This window comes from Thunnus thynnus, chromosome 3 (genome assembly GCF_963924715.1).
Source record: "Thunnus thynnus chromosome 3, fThuThy2.1, whole genome shotgun sequence".
Classification (NCBI taxonomy): domain Eukaryota; kingdom Metazoa; phylum Chordata; class Actinopteri; order Scombriformes; family Scombridae; genus Thunnus; species Thunnus thynnus.
Window position 1 is genome coordinate 1,091,715 of NC_089519.1, and position 14,000 is coordinate 1,105,714.

The window sequence follows — 14,000 nt, forward strand, 5'->3', positions numbered from 1 at the left end:
GTTTCCACTGGTGTTTGTGTTTTTTGGATGTCAGCGCAAGTATCTGTCTGAGTGGGCTAAAGTCTAAATTATACAATCCACATCTCCACACTCTGGGGAAAACAATAGCATATATAAATAGGAACGTAATCAGAGCGCTCTCTCTCTCTCTCTCTCTCTCTCTCTCTCTCTCCTCTCTCCTCCCCCCCCCTACACACACACACACACACACACACACACTCTGGCAGAGAACGGGGCAGATGCACAGCCGAGGCAGGAGCGACTCTGTTAAGCGCTATGGAGCAACAAGACAAAGCTCAGACTGGAGACATTTACAAGTTTGTGCAAGAGAAATCTGGGGGCAGATCTATAAAAAAGGTATTTGTCTGTTAGAAGGAAAAAAGGAAGAAAAGAGGAGAGGACGTTGCCAACAACAGTAAACCTACTTAAGTATCTTTTTATGAGGATGAAACCAATGTTAGTCTTCATGTGATTCAGTCTGCAGAAACACCAAGGTGAGTGTTACATTTTTATTTTGTCTGTTTTTTTTTCTGTCAGCTGTTTATCAAAACCACTAATGATCTGATAGTCTCAAAAGGCATTTCAAATATCTCTTCACTTGACTCCAGCTTGTTTATGTTTGTGAGTCAGCTCACAATCTCCACATTTTAGTAAGAAACTCTGATCTCAGTTATCTCTGCCATAGTTGCCTGCGGCTCTTCTGTCAAACTAAATACTCAGAAAACATAATCAATACTTAGACAAACCGTTCATGTGGCTGAGTAAGTCGATTGTAAAACGTGTGGGGAGTGTAAACAGATATAGGTAAAGATTTTAAAGGCCAAAATCATTTTCAAGGTTAGGGTAGTATTTGGCTCTCCCCCTCCCTGCTGTTGATTATTCCTGCAGGCTTTGGATTGATTTTCAGCACTGGACAGCTCCTGTGGCCTCATTGAAACAAACACGTCACAGCTGCTTAGTTTGCAAACTACACTGTCATAACTTCTGGTTACACTGTTTGATCAGTTGATCGGAATTTAGCAGCAGTGACGCATGGACAAAGATGGAAACTTTACCTTTACTTTTATCTATTGTTTTCAAATTTGACACGTTTAAATGTACAAATTGTAGAATTTAGTGGCATCTAACGGAACGGACTTGCCAGAAATGGAATATAATATTCATAAGCATGTTTTGTTTAGTGTATGATCACCTGAAAATAAGAATCACTGTGTTTTTGTTATCTTAGAATGAGCCCTTTATATCTACAGAGGGAGCGGGTCCTCTTCCATGGAGTCTGCCATGTTGCACCGCCATGTTTCTACAGTAGCCCAGAGTGGACAAACCAAACACTGGCTCTAGAGAGGGCCTTTCGCGTTTTCGCGTTTTTTGCGAGTTTTGCAGCCACCGTAGGTTCTCCTACCTGCTTGGAAAGGGAGGGTGGGGGCGAGGAGTATTCAGTTGGTTGCAATCTGCAACCTCACCGCTAGATGCCACCAAATCCTACACACTCAACCTTTAACAGCACATTTTAAGGCGTATGACCCAAATTTATAGCAGGGGTTAGAATGTCGTCTTTCAAACTGATGCAAGATGTAAAATTAGAGGTAATTCTTATCTAAAGATTTAATTAGTTTTAAGCAGTGATTGGTTAAGATCTGTTATCACACTATAAAAATCGTATAAGTAGCATAATGTACTTTATTAAACATACTCATTATGTATAATGCACCATTCAGAGTGTCATATGATACATATATTCACTGGAATATTACAACTAATGTAAGCAGCATTTTCATGTTTTTGAGAATCTTACAACTTTATATGCCGTTAGGTAGTTTACAAAGCATCAGATTTTATAAACTGATCGTATATTTTGTACGTAAGATCTTAATCTTCAAAATAACTACAGTTGTGAAACACAAAACTACAATACATCCCTCTGAAATGTAGTGCAGTAGAGGTATAAAGTAGAAGAAATTGGAAATTGTACTTGAGTAAGTGCACTTACAACTACATATAAGTTTAGTTTACTGTCCATTGTTCATCTTTTACTGTTGATTTAGTGTTATTTCTAGCATTTTGTGTGCGTGTGTGTGGTGTGAATGTGTGTGTTCAGGATGACTAAAGTTCCTCAAAGTCAGAATGAGTACAAGCCTGTAGGTTTGGGACACTGTGTCCAAGTGTAGGCCCTCCTTCAGAGAGCATGTTGGAGAGAGAGGCAGGGAACGAGAAGAGAAAGGTGAAAGAATCTCCTCTGAAATCACAGTCGGACCAAATGCAAGTCTTTCATACATTTTCACTCATTTTAGAGGCTTTTAGAAAAGGCTTTTACACTGGGATGAGATAAAACAGTGACTTTGTTTTTTCACACTTTAGTTCTGTGTGTAAATCTTCCATTATTCTATAAATGGAATCACATGTAGAAATATTATCTGTCGTCATAATCTCTTCATCTTAATCTGTATTTTGTCTCACTCTCGGTCCAATGTGAAAGACCTCATACCTGTAAAGCCTCTGCTTTCCTCATCAAGTCTTTCTTTCTTTCTTTCTTTCTTTCTTTCTTTCTTTCTTTCTTTCTTTCTTACATTCTTTCTTTCTTATTTTCTTTCTTTCTTTCTTTATCTCTCCCTCCTTCCTTTCTCATATCATCAGATCGCAGATTACACAAAAGGGCTTAAGGCAGGTCACACGGCGACTGCCGTCCACCTTTCATATTGTTGTTTGGATTGGGAGATTAAGGGAGATACTAATCTGGTATTTGACAAGGGCTTCCTGCATCCTTTGCCTTGCATGAGATTATGTAATATATGTCAGTTTGGCTCCTCTGACGTATGGGAATAAGAGCAACATCAGACTTCTCAGAGCCTTTGACACACAGCGTGATAATAATCGTTATTTGTAGAGCCCTGTAGTGTACTGCAGTTTATCCCTGTCGTGTCGGGCAGGTTTTGGTGCTTCGTTATGAGTTATATAGGTTCCCTCAAGGGACAGTCCATGACCTGTTTTCTCCTCTCCTCTCCTCTCCTCTCCTCTCCTCTCCTCTCCTCTCCTCTCCTCGCCTCTCCTTCCCATCTTCTCTGTCAGTTTATCTCTACTCCACCTCCTCACAAGTTGTCTCACATGATAAACCATCACCACACACACACACACACACACACACACGCACACTCAGAGCGAGTCAGCCCCATAGAGAGAAGAGAGATGTTCCTATGGAGACGGCTAATACAGTAACTATGATCAACCATTAATTACTGAAACTCTCCCCCGGGGCTCCTGTCTGCTGAGAGAAAAAGACATCATGTAGGTTTACACTGACAACAGTTGGCTGCATTAGCAGAAATATCTTGTTAATAAGTGAAGATATTTAAGGTCCTCTATTATCCGTTCAATTTTTGGCCAGAATCACATCTTTAGAATATTTGCAATTATCAGCATTTATAGAACAAATCTACTGCTGCAAAATCCACAAAACTTCTTCTTTAGTTCTTTTGCCTTAAATACCATAAATTATAATGTAAACAATGCGTGAACCTGTTCAAAAGACATTCAACTAACTAGACATCAGTCAAATCTAATGCAGACTGATGAACATGTAATAGTCAAGCAACAAATGCGTTGTAAGGTTTATAATGTTAATTTTTGTTGAGATTAAGTAAAAGAGGAGTTTGAGTTAAAGTGATTCCAACTCAAAGTCCTCATAGCTTTTTTCCAGAGCTTTCGACTGTATCACACAGTGCTCATCAATGGATGGAGTTTGCTCAGTTGTCATGGAGACAGATCTGTTGACATGATTTCATTCATTCAATTCACTTTAAGATGTTTTTGTTGTTTTGTAAATCTCATCACACCAACACATCACTATTATACAGCTTTATATTGTCAGATATTTCCCCGTTTTGACCAACAGATCGACAAGTTACTGTTGAATCTACACCTCTGTAACGTCTCACAGCTGAACAGCTGAATATAACACATACATCAGCCTTACAAAGGCAGTTACAGGACTATTAGATTAGATTGCATCATACTTTACAGGTGTTCATATTACTGCATCCACTGTATGTAAAAATGCGGATTTTGGACACTAATAATAGCAAACATAACCTGACGCGCCAGATGGTTTATTACACAGAACCATCTGGGAAGTCTGTTTAGAAAAGGGCAGGCACTTTCAAAAAATACTTGGCAGGTGACTGGATGAGCCATCTGTCTATCATCGTCTATCACCGTCTTACCTTGCGAGGCAGCTGGATTTGCAACACTGATTGGTCTGAACCGCCGGCGGTTTGGACACAAACATCATGTGATCTCATGATGTCATGATCTTGGGAATCCAGCTGTCTTGCAAGGTAACAGCAAACACAAAATAACTTTTTTCAGAAGTAACAGCACTGCAGTTTTAGCCAACGATATGTTCTCAGTAAAATGTAAAAATATAACACAAAATAACTTAACTGTCCACTATAATAATATCTTTGCAGAATGCAAGTGGAGTTGTTCAATGTGATATTTCAATGATTCCTTTTAACCAGGAAGCAAACAATATCTAGTTTAATAAGATAAAAAACAGAAATTGATTTTGTAAATATGGATGATGCACAAAGACTGAGTTGGCTGTTTACATACAAAACATTTACATTAGCCAGTTACTCAGAGAAAGCCTGGGAGAGGAGAATAAAACCCTCTTTATCAGGATAAACTTCAGGCTGTAACATTTATTTTCTTTCTTCTGCTATTAAGTGCACAACTTATTCAAACATCTTAAAATCAATATATTTGTATGTAGTATGTAGAAGTACATCTAATGTTGTAACCAATGTTTCTTTTCTTTTCTTTTTGTTTATTTATTTTTTGGTTCTGTATATTACTGGAGGATGCATTTTATATTTTTACGTTTGATATATAGCGTCTTGTATTCCCATGTCGGATGAGTCAGATGTTTGGCAGCAACAACAACATTAGAAACAATACCAACACGTAAAAACACAAACAACTGATACTGATGCTGCTACACTGACACTTACTACCAAGTACTACCAATACTATCAATTAATGATAAAATGAAATATAATACAAATAAAACCACAATTCATCAGAGCTACACCGGAACAATACAGCCTCCATTGTAAATCCCGTTCCAACAGACTGACATGAACTGCGTTGTGCTTCGCTGATCCCACTCGTGACGTTGTTGGCACTGACATGAGACTGACCCGTGTGACCCGTGTGCATATTGGCCGATGACTTTAAGAACCCTGTAAGAAAAGGTTGTGATTTCTCGTAGAGGACACTTTCCTCCAGCTGTGGGAGTTATCAAGTTGACGTAATCATCTGCCCTTTTGGGATTATCCAGCTGAAAATCACCCTTCATCCGGCCAATCAGCAGCCAGTTCGTAACATCTGTCCCTGGTGTAAGAGGGAGAGAAGTCTGGGAGCATCACACACATTACATGACACCAAATCCCATCAAGATTTGTATATGTGAGTGTTTCTGTGTGTGTGTATCAGAGCGTGTGTTTGCTATTGGCGTGACAGCAGTATTGAATGAAGGCTTTTAAACTGCAGCTGTCAGAAATATTCCCAAGACAATCCATTACTACCTTGGTTAATACACACCTGTGCTGTCAACTAATTCATGTCAGCCAAAGCGATTCAAAATCATCAAACCACCAATGCCCCTTTGTATTGCGTGCGATTGTCCCTCTATTGGTTATGCAACCCAGTGGTTTTTGGTGCTCCTGGTTCTCGGCATGCTGACATAATAAGCCGAGTAAAATCACCCTCCAACCTTGTCATCAGGCCAAACAGCAGATCAATTGTTCCTCTAATAGTAGATTACCACTGATTCATCTCTTTTTTAGACCTTTGTCCCTCCCAATGCATGTCTGGTTTTCCAGCTCTGGTTGGCCTGAAGGTCCCTAAGGCTAAACACTAGCAAGGACCTAATCAATAAGCTTTCATTACACAAAACTGTCTGGTCTACTCTGTGCATTAGGGCAAGGCCAATAGTTGTGGAGAGGGATTTATGATTGGTGTATTTTTTTATTTTGGTGGGTGCAGAAATTATAATCTTTATCAAACTTTGTATTGTATTGTTTTATTCCATGATTATGTTTGACAAACATCCTATATTTTCATATCTCAAATGACGTAAAATTTTTTTAAAAAATGATGACTGAAGAAATCTCTTTTTTGTTTGTTTTGTTCACAGAAAAGAAAAGTACTTTAATGGTTGGAACTGCCCGCCCCAACCTACATTACTGCCCTTGCAGATACAGCCTGATGATCACCAGTGCCATGGGAGCGGTGCGAGTCAACAGGTAAGAGGGAAAAAGTATTTGTAAACTATTTATTTAAACTTTTTATTAAGGATGACGTATGAGAAAGTGGTACAAAAACAACCAATGGACTATTTGCTAAACCCCTCCTTTGAATATTGATTGTCCATTCATAGCTTAGTAACCATATCTGGATACAGCAGGCCTGACCAGTTTTTGATTTCTCCACATGTTGAAAGAGTGCATTAAGAGTGATACTCTGCATTTTAAGAGTTTTGTGGGTGTGTAATATTGAGGATTTTTTTAGCCTGTCCAAAAACAAAGTTGTAAGGAATGGATTTTGTTTGGTCTGCCGCAAACATTAGCGTGTGCTGCTAACTAGCTTACTACCTACAGCAGTGTCCTTAGCATTACTTCCAAAGTCAAGGAGTCATCATCATTAACTTCATTAGTTTGTGGGATTATGAGTTTTAAAAAAAGCCTTGTTCACAACAAGAACATCCAGTGTTGAATGCTATCAAAGTTTAGTTTGGAAAACCAGTTTTCATCAAGATATAAATCATAATTTTAAGTTGTAAGTCATTTATATGGTAGGCTATATTTGGGCCAAATTGGTACCAAATCTGACAGTCCAAACATAGCTGAATCTTCATCTATTTTTAGGCTAAATAACGGCCACAACTGTCTGACCTGATTTAGTCCAAAAAAGAAGTTCCATTGACGTCGGGTGCTTGGTAGGAAGGCTAACGTTAGCATCTCTGTCCTGCTCTTTATTGGATTTGGAGAAGTTTACACCCCAGCAACCCAAGCCAACATTACCCAAGGTTGCATTGCCAAACACATTGGTTAGTTCTCATCCTAAAAACCTTTTACCTTGTAGTGTTTAATCTGTATGTATGTAAGTTAATCAGCTAAACACTGTTATGTAGAAAAGAAATGTCTTATTTTACATTTTTCCTCATTATAACCTACTTATAGAACTTACAGGCAATAATAACTCTGGGGGCAGGGCTTAGCAAACATTCAATTCTCCCAAACTCACATTCTCCCTTCTTGTTTTGCAGATACAGCATCGTTTCCACAGATGAAGATGCCGTGAAGATCTCCACCCTGGGCCTCCACAATGGCCACAGTCCTCTGACTCAGCAGGCACTAATAGGGGCCTGCATGCGAGGTGAAGACGGAGGAGGAGGAGAGTGTCCAGGAAGCGATGAAGGAAGAGGGGCGTTGTCTCTGAGAGTGACAAATGAGCCAATCGTCCACAACAGCTGCCGTGCTTCACCTTCATGTCGTCTGGGCCTGGATCTGGGCACCGGCCGCCTGCGCAGCCGCTTTGTGAAGAAGAACGGCCAGTGCAACGTGGTGTTCAATAACATGGAGGATAAGCCACGGAGATACCTGGCTGACATTTTCACTACCTGTGTGGACATACGCTGGCGCTACCTGCTGCTTGTCTTCACCACCACCTTCCTTCTGTCTTGGCTGCTGTTTGGCCTGATCTTTTGGGGAGTGGCACTGGCTCATGGAGACTTTGAAATTCGCATTCCCGTGAAGGAAGGGGATCCTCGGAGCACCGCAGAGGGAGAACCAGACGAATGGCGGCCATGTATTCTCCATATTCAGGGCTTTATTGGGGCATTCCTCTTCTCCATTGAGACCCAGACCACCATTGGATATGGTTTCCGGTGTGTCACTGAAGAGTGCCCAGTCGCTGTGGTGACTGTGGTGGTCCAGTCCATCGTGGGCTGCATTATTGACTCCTTCATGATTGGCACCATCATGGCAAAGATGGTGCGGCCCAAGAAGCGGGCACAGACCTTGCTGTTCTCGCATCATGCCGTCATCGCACTGCGTGATGGTAAGCTGTGCCTCATGTGGCGCCTGGGGAACATGCGCAAGAGCCACATAGTTGAGGCACATGTGCGTGCCCAGCTCATCAAGCCACATGTGACGGCAGAGGGAGAGTACCTCCCTTTGGAGCAAACAGACATTGATGTTGGCTATGATGATGGGCTGGATCGGCTGTTTCTCGTGTCACCACTGGTGGTGGTCCATGAGATCAACAAGAACAGTCCGCTGTATAATCTGAGCCACACCGACCTGCAGAAAGAGGACTTTGAAATTGTGGTCATCCTGGAGGGGATGGTGGAGGCCACAGCTATGACCACTCAGGCCCGTAGCTCCTACTTGGCAAAGGAGATCCTGTGGGGTCACCGCTTTGAGCCCGTGGTGTTTGAGAAGGGCGACCGCTACCATGTGGACTACTCCCGCTTCCATAAGACCTACGAAGTGCCATCTACGCCTCACTGCAGTGCCAGGGAACTGAGCCAGATGACGGGTCGTGGCAGGCAGTCCTCATCCTCCACCGCCAGTTACTCCCGGTCTCCGTCACCGTTTGCCCCAAGGGCAGCTCGCCACCTATTGGGCCCTCACTCCCCCAGCGCTTTCTGCTACGAGAACGAGGTAGCCTTGTGCTGTGGGGATGATGAGGAAGAGGAGGATGACAAAGATGAGGCAGTGAGTCTAGGCGTTAGAGGTGACAGAGAGGCAAAGTTGAGAGATGACATTCACTTGGGATTCAAGGAGACATTTGTGGAGGAGCAGACGGTGGAGATGCTGTGTGTGCTGGACACAGAGAATCAGATCAGCCTCGACAGACTACAGCCCACCCTACCTTTATACATCAGCAGAGAGTCAGGAGTTTAAAGCCAATCAATGGGTAATGGCTGCCCTTCCATTTGTTTCCTCTCTTTGTCTGCGTGCAACCAAAGTATTGAACTAGTGTTACAATGAAAGATGAAGGACATAATTTAAACTGTACATCTCGTGAAAGAGAGGGATTTTTTTTGCAGCTGTCACAAACTTCATGCAGCTTTAGCTCATAACTTGCTCTGGTTTCAGGTATTGTACATTTTCAGTTGTAACATCAGCATCTAAGCAACATACAGCTCATCTACTTTTAAATGTGGTGACCAGGTATTTCTCTCAAATCATGAGGTATCTTGAAAACTTTCTTGCTTTCTTGTTTTATTCAATATGACCTGTGTATGAATTAAGTCAAGCCTTCAGTTCTTGATTTCCAATCAGTTTTTGTAAATACGGTGTGTTTTTGTTTCAATTTAAAAATGATCACTTTAGCTCTGATTTATACATCATATACAGATAAATGTTATGAGAGAAAAACTATCTTATTTTAAAGGAAGCATGACAAAAATGCTCAAACCTCTACACATTTATTTTCTCTGTATAAAAATAAATGATTTCTGCATTTTGGATTTTTGTCTTCCTTTCTGAGTTCTGTTACTTTTCATATTTAAATAATGAGCCATTCCATTTTTTTTATTCATGACATTATATACCATAATAGAAAACAAGTTCTAACAATCAAATAAAATCCTGTACAATGAAACAGAATTCAAACCCTTGTAAATATGTACTGTACAGATGAAGAACAAGCACTTTATTCTTACTTTTATCAATAGATGCAAAGACTTTGCAACAGTGTGTTGTTTTGTATGACAAAGCACCTAATAAAACAAAACAGTATATACTGTTATGCTTGAATTGTCTCTGTTGAGTCTCAATTGCATATTTTCTCACTGGTTTAAGGTTTTCAGTCCACCCACGCCAATTACCACCAAATTAGATGAGATCATCCTCTTCTTGGCTTGACTTTGGATCAAAACACGGGTGGTGAAAGAAGAAAGAAGTTCTCTCTAACAAACAAGGTTGGATTAAAATGCAGGAAAAGCAGGCAACTGCTCTGGACACCCACACCTCCAGGGTACACCAAGTTCAACGAGTTGTGTCAACTACTTGTTAGCCATGCTAGCAGCGCTAAGGATGCTAATGTCAGTCAGTCAGTCTGTTTGGTTGGTCGGTTGGTCGACCACTTAGACTGAAATATCTTAACAACTATCAGACAGGAAATTTTGTACAGACATTCATGGTTCCCAAACGATGTATCATAATAACTTTGGTGATCTGACATGCTCACAGCATGTTGTTGCTGTGAGCATGTTAGCATGCTGATGTTAGCATTTAGCTTAAAGCAGCGCTGTGCCAAGCAGCCTCACAGAGTCATTGGTGTGGCTGTAGATTATTAGTCTTATTGGTAATTTGCCTGGTAACCTGTACCAGTACAATATAAGTATAATATATTCTACATTATTATGTAATCTTGTGGTCCTGTCTACAGCCCTGTGTCAAATTCTAGTTTTAAAAGCCCTTAAAACTTTGTCAGTCAGCTTCTTGTGAGTGATCGGGTCCTGGACATAAATACAAGTTTGGACAGATCTGGTTATTTAACATAAAAGATTCCTGTTTTTCTTTTTTGTCAGCACTTTTCTCGTGGTTTGAAATGGATGGGGCTCAGTTGTGAAATCAGGATTTAGCAACGTTTGAATCAGAATCTGATGACAGTTGGTGGGTTGTTTTGTCACCGACAATCAAACCTAATCAAACTGCACCCACACAGTCCTGATGATTAATAAATCATACCCAAAGATGCTTTTTAAACTTTGTTGTTGTTTATTTGGTCATGAATATTGAATGTTGTAGAGAAATACAATCACCAAGCATTTTATTAGTAACACGTGTGATCTAATGCAATCCAGTACAACAGCTCTGCCATAAATTCTACTTTGACAAAGCTTGTAGCCTACATTTTTTGATGACATTGTCAAAAGTGTTCCTAATATTTTGTCCACTTCATTAACATACATGATGGTGGACAAAAAACCTGGGACACTTTTCAATTTAATACACTCCAGTACACCACCAACACCCACTACGAGCTCAATAATAAACATAAAGTAGAATTATCACCTTTTTGACAATGTCAACAAAAACTGAAAATGTATAAGCTTCACAAAAGTAGAATTTATGGCAGAGCTGTTGTATTGGATTGCATTAGACTGCACAGGTGTTCCAAGTAAAGTGCTTGTTGAGTGTATGTCAAGTAGTTTTGATGAAGACAGAACTGAAGAAGCCTTTTATATGAGAGGTGAAATGTCTTGAAGTTCAGTTCCCATTGGCTTGATATTTTATTCTGACCTCCTGTTGTTGCTGTTGGAAGTGAGTCACCCCATAAACTCTGTTGCTAAGCAACCAGGACAACACATTCTGCAATAAATATAACGAAGCTGACCTTGATATTTGATAGGCACAACAGGGGCCTGACAGCAAATTTCTTCCCTGGGGGCCTCCAAACAGGTTAATCCGGCCATGTAACAAGGACAAACCCTCTATCTCCCATCTAACTCACTTACAACTCCTCTTTTGGAAGACCCACATTAGGATAGACCTGAGGAGTGTCACGATGAAACTCCTCCATGACCCAAATGCAGTCATTTCTGTCTGCTTATGTCTCCATTCAAAAGTCCCAGAGAGTGAAGGACAGATAGAAATAGATGAAATGCGTATTAGTCGCGGACAGATCACGCAGGAACAAACTGGGCTGAAGCAAGGACACGCATGAATGAGAGGTGACAAGCTTTGGGAGGAATAGAGAGACAAAAAGAGAAGTGTGCACATAGGCAGAGGCACTGACCAAAATTTAAAAAAAAAAACATTAAGAGGCACTGAAGTCCATCCGACTGTGATGTAGAGTTTTGTTTCTGGCTGTTGTACAAGCTCCCCCATGTGGTTGGACAGTGACAGTGCTAACATGCTCTATGATCCTGTGCTGTTGATCACTGAGTTACTTTTTTTATGTGGTTTTGTTATGTTGTGTTTATTCTATCCTGTTGATAGAAGGAGTTGATATCAGGAAGTTTGGATTATGAGATCAAAACTTGTTTCAAGACATTTTCTCTGAGCAAAGACCAACAGTTTCTCGGAGCTCCTCTGAGTGATCACAAGATCAATTTGAGAGGTCATGAGATGATTGATGTGATAGGAGAAAGAAAAAGATCCAATCTGTGTGAAATAGCATCAAACAGTCTCACCTCAAGGTCCATTTAGTAGCCGTCCTGGAGCTTTCAGTCATCTTCATCAGCAGATGCAGTGTGCTCAGTTGTCTTTTTTTCTCAAATCCTCCTTTTTTTTCTTGTGAATCACTAAATACTTTTACCTCTTTGGGCTCATAACAGTTATTCAGTTAACAACGAGTCTTAGAGATTCATAGAGTAAAGTCACTCTTTGGTGGAAGTGCTCACATCTTACAGATAAATGCAACCTGTGACAAACAGCAAGTCGCTGTTTGCTGTAAAAGTTGGGAACCGCTGCTCTTAAGAATATGATTGAACGCAATAGTCCTTAAAGGACAGGCTTGCATGTTTTAAAGTATCTTGTCTGAACTCTTACATACTGTTTAGGACAAATTTGATTGTTGCGTTTGAGAGCAGTAAAAACAAAGTTAATTTTAGCCTGAAATTTTATGACTTTTCAAAAAGTGAATATACAAAAATGGAACAACTTTTGTATTTTTGTGCATCTGATATACATTTTTATACATACAAGACAATATCCCAGGTTAAATTTGATTCGTATTTATTAAAAAATTGAAAAATCACCATTTGTAAATGTTGTTGCATTTTTCTCCATAAACACAGTGTAAAACTTAAAAAATACTTTTTTCTCTCTGTAAAAAGTTCATTAAGGATAAATCACCCATTTATTAATGACTGATGAGGTGTTTATGAATCAAAAATAGATTTGTGGTTCAAAAGTTTGGTATAGAGACTAATTATTAAAAGGGTACTGTGAAGGGTCATAATATGAACAGATTAAAGGGTTAAGACAACCCTCACATGCCCACATGTACATTAAAAGCACTGTAGGTCACTTTAATGGTTCCTCCTGTTCATACTGGCTGTGAAAAGTTCACTTCTTAAAGTAATTTCAGTGATGAGGGACAAAATCTGCAGTCCTCATTCTGAGCAAAAAGTATTTCTGTGTTTAGTTCAAGCTAATATGAAGCAGTCTGAGTTACTCAAATCAAAGAGGTATTTTTAGTACAAACCCCCTTTTTTGTTACAACTGAAGCTCAGAAAGGAAACAGGAAATATGGAATATACTGACATACAAACAGTGTAGTGATTTATATGTCCTATATTTAAATAGGTTATTTTACTAGAATTAAATTAATAACAAATTATCTTCTTTTGTACAATCTGTAAGTGGGCCTATTGTTTAAAAAGACAGAATGTACAAAAAACTGTCAATGTACATTTGAGCGTTATTTTAAGACTTTGAAAAAATGTGAACACATCCTTATTAAATAATAATTCTGAGCGATGGCCGGCAGCACACTGATATGGTGTACTTTATTAAAGGATAGGTTCACACTTTTTCAGGTCTGTCTTGAAATAATACTCACATGCTCAGATGTGCAGTGAAACAGTTTTTAGTTGCTGCAATCATTTCTTACGTTCATACAGGTAGAGAAGATTCCTTTCTAAAATGATAGGGTGCAAACTTGACAAATTCTTAACCTATGAAATTAGTCCAGCCTACCAATTTAGGCGCCCAGCATCCAGAAACCAAGTCCAGATCAGATGCCAGGGCCTTCTTTAAGATCTTAATTTGCATACCTGTTGATGTCGGAGGAAACTAAAGTAACACCACACAGAGTCTCAGAGTTGAGAATCAAACCCAGGTGACAGCACTAACCAGTGAGCTGCTGCTCCTCATTAACCTGATGGATAATTAGAGCAATGTCATGCTCTAATTTCCCCCGTGCTGTTCAGTTCAGCCCTTTTATGTATTTGCGATTTTTCACAAGACCAAACAAGGTGA

The 14,000-nt window shown here is 39.9% G+C and overlaps 1 protein-coding gene across 1 annotated transcript; it reads left to right on the plus strand.

Moving 5' to 3' along the window:
* Window positions 1–208: 208 nt before the first annotated feature.
* LOC137174065 (ATP-sensitive inward rectifier potassium channel 12-like) lies at window positions 209–9,533 on the plus strand. Its single transcript, XM_067579106.1, has 3 exons — window positions 209–494; window positions 6,194–6,302; window positions 7,325–9,533. The coding sequence occupies exons 2-3, from the start codon at window positions 6,211–6,213 to the stop codon at window positions 8,964–8,966; spliced, it is 1,734 nt and encodes a 577-aa protein (XP_067435207.1). The 5' UTR covers window positions 209–494; window positions 6,194–6,210; the 3' UTR covers window positions 8,967–9,533.
* The last annotated feature ends 4,467 nt before the right edge of the window (window positions 9,534–14,000 follow it).